At 32.4% G+C, this 19,445-nt stretch overlaps 2 protein-coding genes across 3 annotated transcripts; both read left to right on the top strand.

Moving 5' to 3' along the window:
• The first annotated feature begins 5,973 nt into the window (after positions 1–5,973).
• LOC142639966 (ATP-dependent DNA helicase RRM3-like) lies at positions 5,974–6,663 on the top strand. The gene has a single exon (XM_075814089.1). It carries the CDS (start codon positions 5,974–5,976, stop codon positions 6,661–6,663), a length of 690 nt encoding a protein of 229 aa, XP_075670204.1.
• Positions 6,664–13,383: 6,720 nt separating this feature from the next.
• LOC142641599 (uncharacterized) lies at positions 13,384–16,846 on the top strand. 2 transcript variants are annotated; one of them, XM_075816053.1, is made up of 8 exons: positions 13,384–14,034; positions 14,179–14,326; positions 14,442–14,592; positions 14,755–14,880; positions 14,987–15,067; positions 15,256–15,448; positions 15,524–15,794; positions 16,442–16,846. In XM_075816053.1, exons 1-8 carry the CDS (start codon positions 13,837–13,839, stop codon positions 16,705–16,707), a joined length of 1,434 nt encoding a protein of 477 aa, XP_075672168.1. In that variant the 5' UTR covers positions 13,384–13,836; the 3' UTR covers positions 16,708–16,846. The 2 variants fall into 2 exon arrangements, with proteins under 2 accessions (XP_075672168.1, XP_075672167.1); XM_075816052.1 differs by having other exon boundaries at positions 16,439–16,846.
• The last annotated feature ends 2,599 nt before the right edge of the window (positions 16,847–19,445 follow it).

The following is a 19,445-nucleotide window of genomic DNA, read 5'->3' as shown; positions in this document are numbered from 1 at the left end:
ATATAAAATTTAAAAATTGTGATGAAAATTACTTCTAAATAATAGACTAACTTTTAGGGGTAAAAACCTACACCCTTAAATATATCTTATATTTAATAGTTTAAAATGTTATGTCATTTTAAATTTTAAAAATTGGTAAAATTTAATCTGATCCAAAATAACTTACCAAAAGACAAAAGGAATCCAAACAAACCATGCCTTTTGAATTTTCAATGTGGCGTTTGGTACGGGGAATCCAAATTACTCCTGGCATCTAGATTCTCAGGAATGTAGCTATTCCTATGTTTGGTTTCATTGGGAGATTCCTAGGAATGTGAGATGATAATGTTTGGTGTATTCCCAGGAATCTTAAATGAATTATTGTTTTTCCCATTTTGTCCTTAGATTTGAATGTGAAGTACCAAGCCCATTAAAAAAAAATCTTCCTTTAAATAAATAATGAAAAAATATATATAAACTATTAATTAGTCCTTTAAAAAAATATCTTACTCTAAATAGATAGATAAAAAACATTATATAAACTATCAATTAGCAACACATTCATTAAAACTGTGATCTAACATTTCAAAATGACAAGAATAATACAAAAATAACTATTAGCAGAGTTATTTATTATGTTTATGTTGTTTTGGCAGGAAAAGATAAAGACAAGAGAGAAGATATTGATAATTTGTTTTATAGTTTATCTTAATTGCTTAAATGATAAGGAAAAAGAGTTAAAATTGTCAATTTATAAAAAATACAATTTCTTTTAAATTTGGAAATCTGAATTTCCACCTGTTTTAAAGAGAATCCACATTCCTACTGAGAGAGGTTTAAGGATTCCCCTGACATCTGATTCCCTAGCATAATTTGCAACCAAACATGGGAATCTTTAAACATTCCTGAGAATCCTAAAACATTACCCCGTACCAAACGCCACCTAAGTGTTACGTGTCCTCAATTAATAAATTGTGAGTCCTTCAACTTTTTTTTTTGAGAGCGGTGAGTCCTTGAACATTTATTTCATTTTTTTTTTTTACAACTTCAAGCAAAAAAAAAAAAAAACAAATCCCAATGTTTTAGGTATTTTAATAATATGTTGTTTTAAGTATTTTAAAACATGTTTCTTTACATTTAAATTTAAAAACATTGCCAGCAATAAAAATCCCGTTGTTTTAGGTATTTTAAAACATGTTTTTTTACATTAAATTTTTTTGAAAAAAAAAACATGTTTTAAGTATTTTTATTCCTAAAATTTTTCTTATTATTTTTAGATATTATTTAGAAGTAATTTTTTCCATGATTTTATAATTTTATATTTAAAGAAAAGAGGAAAAAATAAAAACCCACGTTTTATAGATTTTTACCCAGGTATTTTTTATTTATTAAACTTTTGGGCTTGGGTTCAAAAAAATAATACATGCACCAAAAAAAAATTACATCACTTGATATTAAACTTAGAGAATAGGTGGACTCCTCAAATGGTATTTATTCATATAAATAAATAAATAAAAAGAAAAAAAGAAAACAGGCCCACCTAGAGATTCCAATGTTGCACAATATCTAGAAGCAATTAATTGGCAATCACATTTAAGATCCTCATGTCGTTTGTTCACATTGCATAGTGGTGCAAGCAAGAAAGAAGTGTGAATCACTTGGCGGATTTCATTGGGAAATTAATGATCTATTAGTCTATTTCTTTAGCACAGTCTCATTTTTCTTTCATTTGATTGGTTGCCTTATTAATATTCTCATATTTGATTTCTTTTTGCAATGATTGAGAAACTCAAGGGATGACTATTTGAAATGCTTTGGATCAATTTTCAAAATCCAAAACCAAAACAACAGTGTAAATTTTTGGTGTTAATCTAAATTCACATGCCTAAATTCATATATAACTCCCATTAAAATATTATTAAGAAAAATAAATTAATAACATGAAGCCTTTTTTATACAAAAAAAAAAAAAAATTAATACCCTTCAATGGGGGATGGAAATTTCAATCAATTGAGCTATTATTTAAAAAAACATTATATTATGGCTAAAATATTGTGTTTACATATTTTTAGTGTTAGAGCATTGCAACTCAAAAATAAGGGTGAAATATTATTTTGCAAAATTTTTATATAACAAATTTTACTACAAAATTTTAACATAGCACATGCTTCCACTTTTACTAAAATTCTATTAGAATTTCACATATTACTACAATTCTTACATGTCATTGGGCAAGTGCCTTGCATTTATAATTTACTCCAATGTTTACAAGTTTAAATACACCCTATTTGGACTAGGGAATAATTATTGCGCTAAATATGTATATATGTGCAACTAACACGATTATTTTTGTCTTATTTAATGCAGAAATGAGTCTGGGAAATACACCTATGACTCAGAACGTTGTCGAGAACTACAGAGATATTATGATCGACGTAGTATACAAATAGAAGACCATGAAAGTAGACAAATTCGTTTGGCAAGACGTCGTGCCAATTATGCAAGACGAAGACAACAAACTTTGAGTGGTGATATTACATTAGTGGGAAGTCCAGCAAATTTAAATGAGCACGTTGTGCAATTTAATTCAACATCATCATGTGTATCACTAATACCACCTAATCGCGAGGCTACACCAAGTTGTCGTCTTACGCATATCCGTAACTTGGCGCGAAATATGCCAGCTGAGCGAAATGCTATACAAGAAACTAATGGTGAGATCATACTTTTGTACCTTTTAAAAAAATTCATTGCTTGGAATATGATTATTGTGGGGAAAAATATAAATTTTAGCATGTTAGTTTTATGTCAATATCAAGAACAATACTAAATGTTTATAATAACTTTAGGTTTACCTCCAATATATCCAACTATAATGCCAAATTATTTTGAGGCTGGACCAAGTCATATAAATTCTAATGTTAATGATGGTAAGTTTTATGTCAAATATTTATAAACTTTGCACCATTGTAATTTTTTTTAAACTAGCGTTTTTTATTATTACATTGCAGATGTAAGAAAGAACTGAAGAAGTTGAAAATATAAATGATCAAAATCATGGGGATGGCTACAGAGAACAAGGTTTGTTACTCAATGTCACCCTTTTTATTTCAATTTACATGTTTATTATTATCAATTTTATTATTTGTTTACATGCTGCATATTCAAAACATTATTAATATTTTGCTTATTTCACAACATAATATTTGATACAATTTTTAATATTTTCTTATACAACTATCATTACACTCTTTATCTCTAACTTTTTCTTCAAAATTAAAATTAGGTGTTAACAACACATTTGATGGTACTGCACATGTAACAAGTTGTATGCAAGGCAGATACAATTGTGCCAAAGATTTTAAAGAAGGTAGAGAGACCATTAGGTGCCAACTACCACAACCAAAGACATGTCGCTTTTGTAATGCCCGTTTTGTTCCATCGAGAGACATCCTCGATGTGTTGCAAGGATGGAAAAAGACGCTTACCCAACATACTAATTTGCCTTGAATTTATGGAGCTCATTTGTGAGCAAACACCATGAGACAGACATTTCAGGCAATATATACGGTTTTACAATAACATGTTTGCATTTACCTTAATGGGTGTGCACGTGGATGAAAGCGTGGCCTCGAATAGTCAAGGAATATATACATTCCGTGCCCAAGGTGCCAACTATCATAGAATTGGTAGTCTTTTACCACATACATCTCTAAGTGTGCAGCATATACAATTGTATATCTATGACACCGATCTTGAAATACAATGCAGAATGTCTCAATCTGTAGAAGCTCACGAAGATATTGTGCGACTTATTCAAAGGATCTTAGACGTGCATAACCCATTTGTGGAGAGATTTCATCAACTATCTCGAACTCCAAATTTACATCAATGTAAACTCTTCATTAAAGAACAACCTCTAAACGAACCTCAATATTGCCTTCCCAGTGCTTCCCAAGTGACAGCTATTATTGTAGGAGATGAAGAAGCTGGACGTTTAAGTGGTAGAGAAATGTTGGTTCAAACATTTTGTGGTAATTTGATCAATGTTCAAGATACAGCAGGATATTATGATCCATTGTAGTACCCAATACTTTTTCCATTTGGAACATATGAATGGGATATCAACACATGTGACATTAATAGAGATAAAGTGTCATGTTGATTATTATGCATACGTCATTCAGGTAATAGTTTTATTATTTTCAATCTATTACTTCAAAATGCCACTTACGCTATGAAATAATTGAACCTAAATCTATTTTTACTATTGTCGAAGATTCGCCACAATGATCTGGTTTGGAGGACGCCTTTCACAACAATATGTTGTTGATAATTATGTAAAAATTGAAGCACACAAGCTTAGGTGGTTTGAGCACAATCAAGATTCTATTAGGGCGGATCTGTACCAAGGCTTACAAGATGCTTTTTGTGAAGGAGAGTGTGATACTGGTAATGTAAACTTCACACTTGAAATTTACATTACTTCATTAATGGCGAATTTGCATCAATATTTATTAATGACCTAACTTTGTCATCTTATATTTAGGAAATGTTGGACATAGAACCATTCTACCATTATCATTCGTGGGAAGCCCACGTGATATGATCCAACGATTTCAAGATGCAATGTCATTGGTTCAAAAATTTGGGAAGCCAACTTATTCATCACAATGACGTGTAATCCAAGATAGGAAGAAATCCAAAATGAGCTTTTACTTGCACAAACCACACAAGATTGTCTAGACTTGCTTAAAAGAGTTTTGAAATAGAAATTTGAAGAATTAGAAGATGATATCATGGTTAAGAGGGTTCTTAGAAGAGTTATTGTATATGTACAGGTCTTTGAGTTCCAAAAAAGGGGTTACCACATGCACACATGCTTATAATTCTTAATGAAGATGATAAATTGCATAATCTAGAGGATTACGATCGGGTTGTTAAAGTAGAAATACCGTGCAAGGAAGAACAACCTCAGTTACATAAAGCTGTACTAAAGCATATGATACATGATTCTTGTAGAATACAAAATCCAAGATCATCATGCATGAAAAATGGGCGATGTAAAAAATGATACTCAAAGCCTTTCTCACTAGAAACCTACCAAGGCAATGACTCATATCCAGTTTACAAACGATATGATACTAATAATCCTGTGCCATTGAATGATCATTGCAGAATTATGGTAGATAACACTTAGGTTGTTCCATAATTCCATATAATCCTTGGTTACTACTAAAATATAATTGTCATATTAATGTTGAAATATGTTGCAATATCAAGAGTGTAAAGTACTTATATAAATATGTGTATAAAGGCTCAAATCGTGTCTTTATGGAAGTTGAATCAGGCCCAAATTATGATGAGGTTCAACAGTACATTGATGCAAGATGGGTATGTGCTCCAGAGGCATGTTGGAAGATATTTGCTTTTCCTATGTATCGAATGTTCCTTGCCGTTTTTCGTTTGCAAATTTATCTTCCTAATAGACAACAGGTACGCTTTAGACCATTATGAACCTATTGCTAATGTTTTGGAGCGAAGTAAAAAGGCAATGCTCATTAAATTTTTTTATTTGAATATGATTGGTCATGATGCACGAAATTATCTATATAGAGAGTTTCCTGAGCATTATTGTTGGGATTATAAAAAAAAAATGGACACGAAGAAGATCTCATAAAAAAAGTAGTGGGTAGGGTACATATTGTTTCACCATTTGATGGAGAGAATTTCAACCTGCGTGTTCTTCTTAATCATGTCAAGGGGCCAACAGGATTTGACGATTTATTGACTGTTAATGGGATAACCTATCTAGCTTTTAAACAAGTAGCTGAACAAAGGGGTTTACCAGAGAATGATAACAGCAAATGACAGTGTCTACTTGAGGCAAGAGACATTCAAATGCCATCAACTTTAAGAAGATTGTTTGCAACAATATTGGTATTTTGTCTACCAATTGGAGTAAGAGAATTGTGGAATGAGTTCTACCCATACATGGTAGAAGATTACCCATCAACATCTGTTACAACAGAGACACGCCGTACAAATATATTTCTCAATGATTTAGAGACGTTGCTCTTGCAACATGGAAAATACATCACAGAGTATGATTTGCCGGTTTTAATTGGAGAATGTGACAATGATTCAACTGTACCAAGACTCATACAAGATGAGCTAACTGTTCCTAATGTAGATGAAGAACTCACTTTAATTAAGAAGTTGAATAATGACCAGAGAGTCGCATATGAGACAATCATGACAGTTATTGATCGTAAGGAAAGCATGATATTCTTTGTCGATGGGTCAGGGGGAACTGGGAAAACATTTTTGTATCATACAATATTGGCAACCTTGAGAAAATCTGGTCACATTGCAATTGCCACAGCTACATCTGGCATAGCAAGAAGATTACTCCACGGTGGAAGAATAATGCATTCCAGGTTTAAGATTCCTTTAACTCTTGATGCTTCATCTACTTGCTCAATAAGTGAACAATCAGACTTAGCTGAACTTATTAGACGTGCCACCATAATTATTTGGGATGAAGCCCCAATGGTAAATCGACGTGCACTTGAATCTTTAAATAGAACATTTAAAGATATTATGGAAGTAAACTTACCTTTTGGTGGGAAGGTGCTAATTTTGGGGGGAGATTTTCGTCAAGTACTTCCGGTTGATCCATAGGGTACAAAGGCAAAAATGATTGATGCATGTATAGTCAAGTCCCCATTATGGAAAGATGTCGAAGCGTTACATTTGAAGCAGAATATGAGGTCTGTCAACAATGAAGAGTTTGCTGAGTATATACAATGAATCAGTGATGGGAACAAACCATTTGTAATGGATAATTCGATTAAACTACCCATTTCAATGGCAATGCAATGGGAGAGTCAGCATTCTATATACAACTTGATTGATAAAGTTTTTCCAAGTTTATAAGAACATGCCAATGATGCAAGATATATGGTTGATAGGGCTTTGCTAACACCTATAAATGATGATGTCGAACAACTTAATGCAAAGATAATTTTTCAGTTTCTAGGAGATGAGTTTACGTTACATTCTTTTGATAAGGTTAAAGGAGATACGTAACATCTATATCAACAAGAATTCCTAAATTCTATATCTACAGGAGGCTTACCACCACATATATTAAGGTTGAAAAAGGGTGCTCCAATTATGTTGTTGTGCAATATAGATCCAAAAGCCAGATTATGTAATGGTACAAGATTGATATGCCGTGGATGTTTTAACAACGTAATTGACGCTGAAATTTTGACTGGACAATATATGGGTACAAGCGTGTTCTTACCAAGAATCCCTTTGAAGACAACAGAAAATGTACACTTGCCATTTGTAATAATCAGACGACAATTTCCTGTATGTTTAAGCTTTGCAATTACAATAAATAAAGCACAAGGTCAGACAATTCCAACTGTTGGAATTTATCTTATTGATCATGTTTTTAGTCATGTCCAATTATATGTGGCGTTGTCAAAGGGAGTCTCCCAATCCACCACAAAACTATTGGTGCAAAAAAGAAGAATACCCGAGGAGGAAGGTGTTCACACAAACAAAATATTGTGTATAAAGATGTTTTGTTCCCTTCATCATAGGTATTAATTAACAATTGGAAAGAATTGTCTTACATATAGATTTATTTTAATAATTTACAAATTTTATTGGTTATGCGGTCTTCGTTTTAATATTTTATTTCTTGATATTTTTTATGTGTACAATTAATTGGTAACAGTAAGGATGCTCAACTCAAATGTGAGGATCGAGTCCACTATGCTAAATAATGGAGTGCATGTTGTTCCTACCACTCATTGGGAGAATTGGAAGGATGATTGTGAGAGACCTTGCCTGAGCGGTGCCCCTCAAAAAAGAAAGAGAGTGATTTTTTTGGTGTGCTTTTTAGGACACATCTCTTTTTAGGTAAGTGTGGTGTGGAGTCGCCACTTATTTTTTATGTACAAAAAATAAGAAAAACTAAATACAAAATACATGACTTAATTGTTTCATTTCATTGATTGAATAAAAAAATATAAATTTGAAAATTTGAACTTTACATGGTTTTGGGTCCTAGTTACAATCTACCGCATATACATGGCTTTTTGTCCTAGTTATAATCTACCAAAAATAAATAAAGACAAGACTAGATCTACTTAGCCAAAGACCTAAATTCGGAGGCTAAGTTACGCAATGGGAAGGTATTAGGCACCCATTCCGCCCAGACAAAGTCTAATCTTCTAGACTCTTGTGACCAATGTACCATTTTATGCATGACATAAATGATATGTTATGTACATGTGAAATAAAAATTCTATCACACAAATATATTATGAATGAAATCTTTTCTTTTGAAAATCAGATTTGTTTTAGTTGGTAAAAAATTGATTTTGATTTTTTAAAATACCAGATCTGTTTTATAATATGTAGAAAAAAGTGGTTTTTGAAGAAAAAATTCAGATATGTTTTTATTTAATAAAAACAAAATCTTTTGGTTGGTTTAAAAAATTCAGATCTGTTTTTAAGAGATAAAAAAATGGTTTTGAGTTTTGTAAAAGATCTGATCTGCTTTGTGATGATAGGAAAAATGTTTTTTTTATAACAGAAAAATCAGATCTGTTTTTTATGTTTTAAAAGAATGAAAAGGACTTTCTTTTTAAGAAGAGAGCTTCACTCCTAATTCAAATTTTTGCTACATGCACTTAAATAAAAACAAACATAATCATGTTTAATCTTCTTTTTTATTTCAAAAATCTACATGTGTTAAAGAAAAATCGGATCTGTATCTAAGAAAGATACAAATCAGTTTTTATTTGAAAAAAATCAGATCTACATCTATGAAAGATGCAGATTTGTTTTCTTTATATTCAGAAACAGTCAGATCTACATCTAATAAAGATATAGATCTGATTTATTTTAAGGAAAAGAATTGTTCACATGCAAATTATTGACATTCAAGAAAGAGATTATGACAATTACATAAAAAACAATCATGCTTTAAATCAAACAATTATGAGCCATTCATGTTATGGATAAAACATTCATCAACATAAAAAAGAAGCATGCTCTTGGATGCTAAATGCACTTTCGTGTTCGGGTGCCATTTGGACTCTCTTTCTAGGGTTTTTTGATCGATCCTTGTATCTAGTCGCGTTTTCATCCTCTGTCCATTTTTTTAAATGTCTTTTCTAGATAATTCAGGCTTTTTAAGAACAATTATCTTGAACAATTATCTTGTGAATAAATCCCTTAAAATAAATCTTGATAAAGTTCAGATTATCCATAATTTTATTGTTATCCAATCATCCCTTTAATTCCTATGCATGCATCCTTATCTTAAACACTAATTATCAACCAATCACAAAATTATTTAATTAATTTTAAGTACTCAACCATCAGAATTAATTTAAATTAAGCGTGTGTGGTCGACTCTACCTAGACACAATGCATATGGACCGTGCAAACTTGATCATACGATATCTTTCAATCCGATGGTTCAATTTAGAAACCAGACCCACTGTTGTGATCGTTAGAATCTCAAGATAATTGTTATGATATGCAATGAATGAATTGATGCATGCAATGCAAGAACAAATTGATGCATGTGATGCAAAGACAAATGATGAATGTAATGCAAGAATGATTTTATTTTTTTGGTACATGGATGGTCACTCCAGTCATCTTCCTTGATTAAATCATGGGTGCAAAAGCAAGTGTCTACAATGATCAATCAATATTGAACATGGAGGCCATTGATAACAAGGTATATTTCTTTTTAATGATATCTTTAATCAGCATCCCTTTCTATTGTTTTATCAAAATTAATATAAAAATGTCATGCTAAGTATGGGTTAGGTTCAAAAATTGTAAATTTATTCACCTGGTTAGGGATTCACTATTCGAGCTGACAAGAAAGAGCTTTGGAAAGATGTGAAACGAGTTTTAGAGTCATAAGGATTGGAAAGGTGTGTTACGCTATTTTTTAAAATTGGAAAATAACTAATTGATAATCTTAATATACAAACAATTTTTTTTCTTCATTTTGAAGTTCCAAGAACAAAGACAAACAACAAATCAATGTCAAGAGCAATGAGGTTTCCAACATCCATAAGAATAAGACAAAGGAAAGATGAAGGATGATGTGATCTCTAACACTCATGCCAACAGAGACAAATGAAGAATTAAAATCAAGGACAATTTGTTTCAACATCCATGAGGAAAAAAAAAAAGAACAAAAAAACCAAGGACAATGCAATTTTCAACATCCAAAACAGTAAAGACAAACAGAAAATGAGAGTCAAGGATGATGCGATAATAAAGCAGGTACAAATCATTATCACATCTACTTTTTTAAATTAAAAAAAAATTAATTACATAGTTTGTATGTAATTTTTTTTAAATGGTAATTAAATGATAGTTCTTCAAATCCCAAGCTGAAGTAGACCATTTCACATACATGAAGTTATGCAATATCATTACAAGGTCAGTTCAAATATTTCATTTCATGAGTTTATGCTTGATGTTTATTGTACTTATCATTATTGTGTACATTTTAAAGTCTCTATTAATAACACAAACTAACACATTTTGTATCATAGGTTCATGGCAAATGCTGGAAAGCAATTAGAATGTGGAACAAATAACATTGCTACACCAACTTCTCCACCGTAGCTGGCTTAATATTAATAAGTTCACATATTCCATGTTTCAGATGTGATGAATTATTTTACAATTTTACCTGATGTAAATATTTCACTTTTCTACATTGATCCATCAACTTCTTCATAATAGCTTTGGTAGAGGTCACCACACGTATTTTGTAAGTAGTTTTATTGCTATGATTTCATTATGCATTTTCATTATATGCACTATTTATAAGATTTATTCAATGGATCTTTTTTTCCTTCCTCTATAGGTTAATACTAAATTGTAGTATTATCTTCCAATCAATGACACGCATGAGCGCGTGAGGCTCTTCTATTTTTCTGTGTAAGGATTAATTTAGAGCATTTATTATAATTTGGGATTACTACATTTTTCAATCATAAAAAACCTAGGGGGTGTGATGAGTATTATGCGTTAGTAGGTGAAATAATTTTTCATCAATTTAGTTTGTATACATTAAGAGGATTCAGAAAGTTAGTTATTACAGTTTTTGACTTCCAAAAATACCCCTGATTTAATTAATTTATCCTTATTCATAACAATAAGAAATGAGGTTAAAATCATAAATAGATAAAAATTAAAAGAAACACCTACTGGTTATTAAATCCCCACTAAATAGTTAATGTTGATCACCAAAAAAAAAAAAAAAAAAAACCTTCCCACTACCCATGTTTGAAAGAAAATAACCACCCCTCCCAAAAAATAAGGAAAAACTATCCCACATTTTTTTTTTTTTTTAAAAGTGCCATACTAAACTATCCTACATTTCTTTTTTAAACTATTACATTATCATCTTTTTTTGGATTTATTACACTATCAAATTTTTTATAATTATTACATTATCAATTTGGATTTAGATAAACACGCAAAAGCTTCTAATTGAAAAAGGAATCCTATTCTTTTCAAAAAATAAATCTTATCTATTTTTTAAAATTATGATGAAAGAAAGATTATAATACTAAATAAAAAAAAGCCTCATCACACGTGCAAAACGCGTGTGATGGGGCTAGCGTGTGTGTGTAACTAAAACCTTTGACTTTTTATTGACCTCTCCAGAGCTTGCCATATCATTATCTTTTTTTAAAGAAAATTATTTTTGTTTAGTTTAAACTTAACAAGGGCCAAAGGCCTTGTAACTGAATTGACACCTTCCTATGTACAAAGTGCTTGGGGATCTAGGGGGAAAGAGTTCGAGCTGCAGGGTTAGCAGTATGTTGTGATTACTTCTCAAAAAAAAAAAAAAAAACTTTACAAGGAGGGAAACTATACCTCTCTAACAAGTCCAACTTAAACTAAAACTCATCATTATCATTTTTTTAAAACAAAATTATTTTTGTTCAGTCCAAACTTAATAATGAGTGAAACTCTATCTCTCTAACAAGTCTAGCTTAAACTCAAACTCAAATGTTGATAATTTATCTCCAAATTTACGAGGTTAATCATAAACACTATAAAAGCAGTGCAAACCCCAATTTTTTTTTTTTAAAAGCTGAGTAGAGGTACAAGTTCTTCTTCTGTTATTTTCTTCTCCTTTACTTTGTTGAAAAAAATTATTTTATGATTTTTCATGTATTTCTTAAAAAGTAATTTTCGTACATGAACCACCAAACTCTCTTTAGCCGTTTTTTACAAGGTAAAAAAGCTTGCAATAATTGATATTTAAGGTTGCTGCTTCTACATATGTATTTGCTTCACCTCACTATATGAAAGTATATTAATTTTTTGGGCAAAAAACTTATATACGATATATCAAGGGGAGGTATGGCTTTCATAATTTCAACATGGGCTCTTGCTCAACATTTTTTAGCGTGAGCCATATGCTGATAAGGTTAGTTTAAAGTTTAGACCCACTAAAATTTAAAATTTATTACTTTATGGGTTCGTGTATTTTTTGTTGACTACATGGCTATATAAATTTATGCCACATATACATTTAAAAACATCAAACAATTGTGCATTTTCACTTTGTCTGTTAAGTTTTAGTATCTATTTCACATAAGATGTATGTATTAAAACAAAAAACTATCATTGAGAAGAAAATCATCGGTAAAGCGTAGCGAAGAAAATGAGAAATCTAAGAAGAATAACATTCATAAAGCGTATAAAGAAATTGTATAATATTATTGTTACTACCATTGGTATGACTTGATTCTTGGACCTTTTCACTATTTAGCAAAAAAGAACCCAGCTTACAAATAGTAATTTTGGAAAAAACTCATAGGTTTCTTGTGTTTCTGAAAGAGATGAAAGAAAATAAGTTACCAAATGAAAAATCAATCAATATTATTGTTACTACGTTGGTGTGACTTGATTACTGGATTTTTTCACTATTTAATAAATAAATAAATCGACTTACAAATAAAAATTTTAGAGAAGATTCATAGATTTCTTGTATTTATAAGAGATATAAAAGAGAATAAGTTAGGAAGAAGTTACCAATGAATAAAACAACGTTTTTTTTTTTTCTTTGAAACTCATCTAGTAGTTATTTCCGTGTAGCTATCTCCGTGTATCGCAATTGTTAGCTATTCACAAATTAGCGTGTGGACTAGAAGATAGCAGCTGAAGTAAGAGCAGGCCCAAAAGTAGAGTCCAGTTTCTCTATGGTCCATATTCCATAAAGTGATAGGACAAAATGCGAAAGCCCATTGAAAAGCTATTTGTCGTGAAGATCCAAATCCGGAATTTGAAAAGAAATCAGACACGGACACAAATTGAATTCAAATCAGACATAGACACGTACATAATTGATAATTCTAATCTGTCTGTCTCTCTCTCTGTGTTTTTTTTTTTTTTTTTTTTTTTTTAAATATTTTTTATCCTTACCTTTTCAGAGATTGAGAGATACAGCTCCAGATTGCAGTGGTTTGGGTTTTTTCTTTTGGGAAACGGCCAGGCGTAGAATTTTGTTGTTATATTTTAAAAATATACAATAATATTTTAGGGGTTTTGGATGATAGGGAGTGGAGGGGAGGGAGAAGTTGAAGTTGAAGTTGAAGTTGAAGTTGAAGTTAGGGTTTAATGATCTGGGAAGCTGAAAGATAAAAGTTTTTTTTTTTTTTTTTTTATAAATATTTTAAAATTAGTAATTGCGGAAAGGAAACAGATTGATAGTAAATGTTGTTATCGTGGGTGGTTGATTAGGTTATCAATTTTATTTTATTTTAAGAGTTAAGAGAGATGGAAGGCAGTAGGAGGATATCGGTGAGTCCTCGGCCTGGAAGGCGGGTAGTGGCAAAGAAGCGAGCACGCGGAAGCGGTGTGGATGGTTTCGTCAACAGCGTTAAGAAGCTTCAGAGACGGGAAATCAGTTCCAAGCGTGACCGTGCTTTCAGTATGAGCGACGCCCAGGAACGCTTCCGTAACATCCGTTTGCAGGTAGGTACCTCATCTCTTCTTTTTCTTCTTTTTTATTCTTTTTTATATCAACCAATTCTTCTTCAAACTTCAAACCCACTTCATTTATCCATAGGTCTGCTCTTCATAATTTTTATATTTCTCATTTGATTTATTCGTGTGTAGGAGGAATATGACACCCATGATCCAAAAGGTCATTGTTCCATGGGACTGCCTTTTCTAAGAAAGAGGTCAAAGATAATTGAGATTGTCGCAGCACGTGACATTGTGTTTGCTCTTGCTCATTCTGGTGTTTGTGCAGCATTTAGCCGAGGTATATATATGTATAGCTGCATTATTATTCTTTCTTTTTTTGATATTCTGTTTGCATCTGATAGTAGAATGACTATAGAGGGGATTATTATATCGGTTTCCCTTGTTGGATGCAGAGACTAATCAGAGGATATGCTTTCTGAATGTCAGTCCTGATGAAGTTATACGAAGCCTGTTTTATAATAAAAACAATGACTCGCTCATCACAGTTTCTGTATATGCTTCAGACAATTTCAGTTCTTTGAAATGCAGAAGCACAAGAATTGAGTATGTTCATCTTTTAACACCACAGCCCCCCTCTCAAAAAAAAAAAGAAGACAAAAACTCCTAAAAAATTGAAAGAATCTCAAACTATCTGACTACCTGTCCCAATTTCCTTTTGTCTGCTTGTACTTCATGTTGAAATTGTTGTCTGTTCATATGTTTTAGATATATAAGGAGGGGTAAACCAGATGCTGGCTTTGCCCTTTTTGAATCTGAGTCACTGAAATGGCCTGGTTTCGTAGAGTTTGACGATGTCAATGGGAAGGTACTCACTTATTCTGCACAGGATAGGTAATACATCTTTATATGAGTATTCGTTTCTGCTAAGATATGATTATCTATTACGCAATTAGCTTATTGATTTTGATATGATTTTTCCTTTTCACTCTTGTGCTAGCATTTACAAAGTATTTGACCTGAAAAACTATACAATGCTGTACTCCATATCGGATAAACATGTTCAAGAGATTAAGATCAGGTAATGAGTCTGTATGTGCTTATACATTTGCATGATAGTGGTTGCTCATGTTGCACGTTCTTTTTGGAATGAGCATGTTGCATCTGTTGTTCTCTCTAATACTACTAAATCAGTATTTGCAATTGGTTCCTTTTTCCCACTTTCATATTCACTTATGTTTCTTGTTTTTTATGGTTTTTCCTGAACAGTCCAGGGATCATGTTGTTGATTTTTACCAAAGCAATTAGCCATGTTCCGCTTAAGATTCTTTCAATAGAAGATGGAACTGTTCTCAAGTCTTTCAACCATCTTCTTCACCGGAATAAGAAGGTGGATTTCATTGAACAGTTTAATGAAAAGCTACTAGTAAAGCAAGAAAATGAGAATCTACAGATTCTTGATGTAAGGGTCTCTATTGATATCTTTTAATGGTATTTGTTCATTTTGATTTAGACATCTGACTGCTATTATACATAGGTCCGCAATTTTGAGCTGACAGAAGTTAGCAGAACTGAGTTCATGACACCATCAGCATTTATATTTCTGTATGAGAATCAGTTATTCCTGACATTTAGGGACCGAACAGTGGCTGTTTGGAATTTCCGTGGGGAGCTTGTAACTTCATTTGAGGATCACCTTTTGTGGCATCCTGACTGCAACACAAATAACATATACATCACAAGTGATCAGGATCTTATTATCTCTTACTGCAAGGCTGATTCTGATGATCCACTGTCTGAAGGAAATGGTATTTTTTTTAAAGAAAAAAATTCAATAGTAGTTATTTTTGTGATTTCCACTATTATTGTATTACAAAGATTCAACTTTGTGGTATTTACTTGTGGGGAAAGTTCTACAGTGGCTACGAATTTTAAACTGTTACAAACAGATGTGGTGATGAATATGATTTTTGGATTTAAAAATATAATAAATGAATCTATGATATACTTTTTTCTGATTGGTTACACATCATTTTGTAAAAGTTATCTAGTAAAATTTGTAGTATCTCTAGTATTACCCTACTTGTGGTGTTTTCATAGGGGCAGTATTTTAAAACTTCATAAATTAGGGTGGTGATTAAATTGTCTGAACAGAGATAACAGAATGAGAGAAGAATATGGATATTGAATGGTGTGGTTTGCTTTTACAATGTGTGTGGGTGTTTTGTTTCGCATTTCGCTTTTGGGGAGAGAGAGGGGGGGTGGGGGGTGGGGTGGGGGTGGGTTTGTATGTGGCTGTTTGCTATAAATTATTGTCTTATTATTACTTATTTATACAAAAAATAGTCTATATTTTGTTGTTCTCTTCAATTGTACAAGATGTTGAAGCATCTCTTCTTTGAAAATGCATGACTATCAGCGATATTAATTTGTCTTTGCATCACTAATGCAGCAGGATCCATCAATATCAGCAATATTTTGACTGGGAAATGCCTTGCTAAGATTAGAGCAAGCAACAGCTTCCCCATGGAAAATGAATGCAGTTGCAGTGGCAATTGTTGTGGTACTAGTTGCGCTTTAAAGAAGCAGAGTCCAGCCTCCAGAATTAGGAGCACGGTTGCAGAAGCCTTGGAAGATATTACTGCTCTCTTTTATGATGAAGAGCGGAATGAAATTTATACTGGTAATAGGCATGGTCTAGTTCATGTATGGTCCAACTGATGGTTTCTGTATTTGTTCCTAGTTATCTTTAGATTTATTTTACTTTTCTATCGTTGAATTGATTGTTCTGCTGCACCATGAGAATGGGAACTGTACCATTTCATGTTATCATACCAATTCTTTTTTTTTTCTTTGTTTATTAGTTGAATCTCTTTTATATTAGGATCAAGTTAAACTTTACATAATATTAAACAACATTTGGTCCGTTTTGGATACAGTTTATTTTGCTAAAAACTGAAAAAATAATAATAATAATAATAATAAAGAGTTACTGTTCACGCGTTTGGCACTGTTCATGAGCTAAATCACTGTTTATTATAAACAGTGCCAGATGCGCATTCAGGAAAAAAAAAAAAAAAAAAAAAAAAAAACGCAGAAAACGCAACACCCAAACACTCACTTTGTCACCTAAATTCTTTTTTTAGATTAATATTTTGAAAATCCCGACTATTGTTTCAATACTGGGGAAGGTGTTGAATGATTTTGGGTTGGCCAACCAATATCCTGGTGGGCTGGCTCTGCCTTCCTCTTTTCTTGGGTGGACATTTTTCTGGTAAAGTTTCTTCACATGGATCAGGGGGCACAGTCTCTATGATGATTATGAATACTCAAGTCAAGGCATGAGTAGAGTGATCCCTTTACGATTTTCCAACTCCCATCTTGCTTGTGCTCGAAGCAATATCTGATGTTGTCCTTGCTACAAGTTTATAGTAACGCTGTGACCACAAGAGGAAACAAGTTGAATGCTGCATCTTTAGTGTCAAATGGGATTGTTAAAATTGGGATTCTATGTAGGTTGGTGAAGGTGCTTAACGAATCTGATCTTAGAATCGTGTTGAGAATTATAAGATACTACTTTTATTTAAAAATAAAAAGTGTTTAAATAATCATTAGAATTATTCGTTAAAAAAATGTTAAATTTCAATGTAGTGTAATTTTTATACCATATATGACTACATCCCTATAAACTAAAGAGATCTGTTTTGTTTTGTATATATATATATTTTTTATATATAAAAACGAAAACTATCCAAAAGTTCATCAATTAGCAACCATGTATTAAATTACGTTTTATCAAAAATATAAAAAAAGTACTTAATTACGAATACATGAGGAAAATATTTTTAAAGTTCCAAATTGTTACACTTGATATCATTAATGCATTGATCGCCCACACAAGTGCCAATTGAAGTACCTGAAGAATAAAAAATAAAGAACCTACTAAGAGTACTTGTGGGGTGCTGGCAAAAGACTCTCCAAATGTTAAGTCAGTGAAAGAAGAATCTCCAAGAACCTAGTAACGTGAGAGCTAGGAATTATTTTTCGTACCTTAAGGAAGATGAGGTTTAATACTTCTATAGTGGTGTAGAGGTTGACTAAGTTCCCTTGAATGTAGGAGAATTCCTTGTGAAGAAGATCTGGAGTTAAGGCTCCGAAATCTTAGGGCTTCTCTTCCCATATGGGGAAGACATGAAAATGTAGTGGGGTCTTTAGACGTGGTGTGCAAGTTATTTCCATGTAGGAACGCATGAGTGGGGAGTACATAAATGCTTGTGGGACCCAGTAGGTTCAATCGTCGGTGTGCCCATCCATTTGTTAGGATGATGAACCATCTGTCGGTATCCGAGAAAAGGATAAAGTGCAGGCCACTCGTTAGGTATATACACGAGCTACCTGACGGGTCTTCGAGCAGGTGATTGACTCGTCGAGATGATGAGGCATTCAAATATCTTATTCGACCGGGCCTTGGTTGTAATCCCATTGGAAGTGACATCTATCCTGACGGGTCAAAATGTGTTGACAACCATGATGGACAAAAATACCCCTATCACACTTGATAATGGAGTTGATTACAAGGTTGATCTTGATACACAAATACTTGCTAGAGAATGAAAAACACTGGTTGAGCTGTTGGGGGACTCTTCTTTGCCCAATTCAGATAGGTATCTCACAAAAACATGCCTATTTTACTAGTTTTTGGGATGAGCCATGATTGTTTTTTTTCCTACCTTTCCCTCGTCAATTGTCTTCCATTTATCCTCACTGTGGGAGAAACTTCTTCTATGATTCTAGCTCAAATCTTGAAATTTGGATTTGAGTGTGATATCTAACTTTCCCTACTTAAAACTCATGGGGGGGGGGGTGTTTGTTGTTGTTGTTGTTGTTGGTTTTTTTTTTTTTTTTTTGGGTCAAAGTAGCTCAAAATGGATAGGCTTACTTATTGAGTTATGAATGGTTGAGTTACCACTTTATTATGGTGATGTTGCCAACTAAATTACACTAAGGTTCCACGTTAATGCTGCATTGTAACTAAATAGCTAAAACATAAAGGCTAAAATGAGTTTTTGCCCTTTTCGCAAAAAAAAAAATCAGCATGTTGCCTCCTTTCCCAAACTAATTAGGGAAATACCCCTATTTTGAAACTCGATTTTCTCAAAATCAAGTTAAGCACTTTTGAGGAGCTTATAGCGATGTTTTGAGGAGTTTATAGCGACGTTTTTAAGGACCTATAGCGGCGTTTTGTAACTCGAGTTCGAGTTGCTATAAGTCCTTAAAAACGTCGCTATAGGCTCCTTAAAACGTCGCTATAGGCTCCTTAAAACGTCGCTATAGGCTCCTTAAAACGTCGCTATAGGGCTCCAGAATTTTTTTTTGAAACTCGATTTTGAGAAAATTGAGTTTCAAAAGAGGGGCATTTCCCTAATTAGTTTGAAAAATGGGGCATTTGCCCATTTTCA

This window comes from Castanea sativa, chromosome 6 (genome assembly GCF_040712315.1).
Source record: "Castanea sativa cultivar Marrone di Chiusa Pesio chromosome 6, ASM4071231v1".
Classification (NCBI taxonomy): Eukaryota; Viridiplantae; Streptophyta; class Magnoliopsida; order Fagales; family Fagaceae; genus Castanea; species Castanea sativa.
Note: the sequence above shows the minus strand (reverse complement) of the source record. Positions and strands in the feature narration are given on the sequence as shown.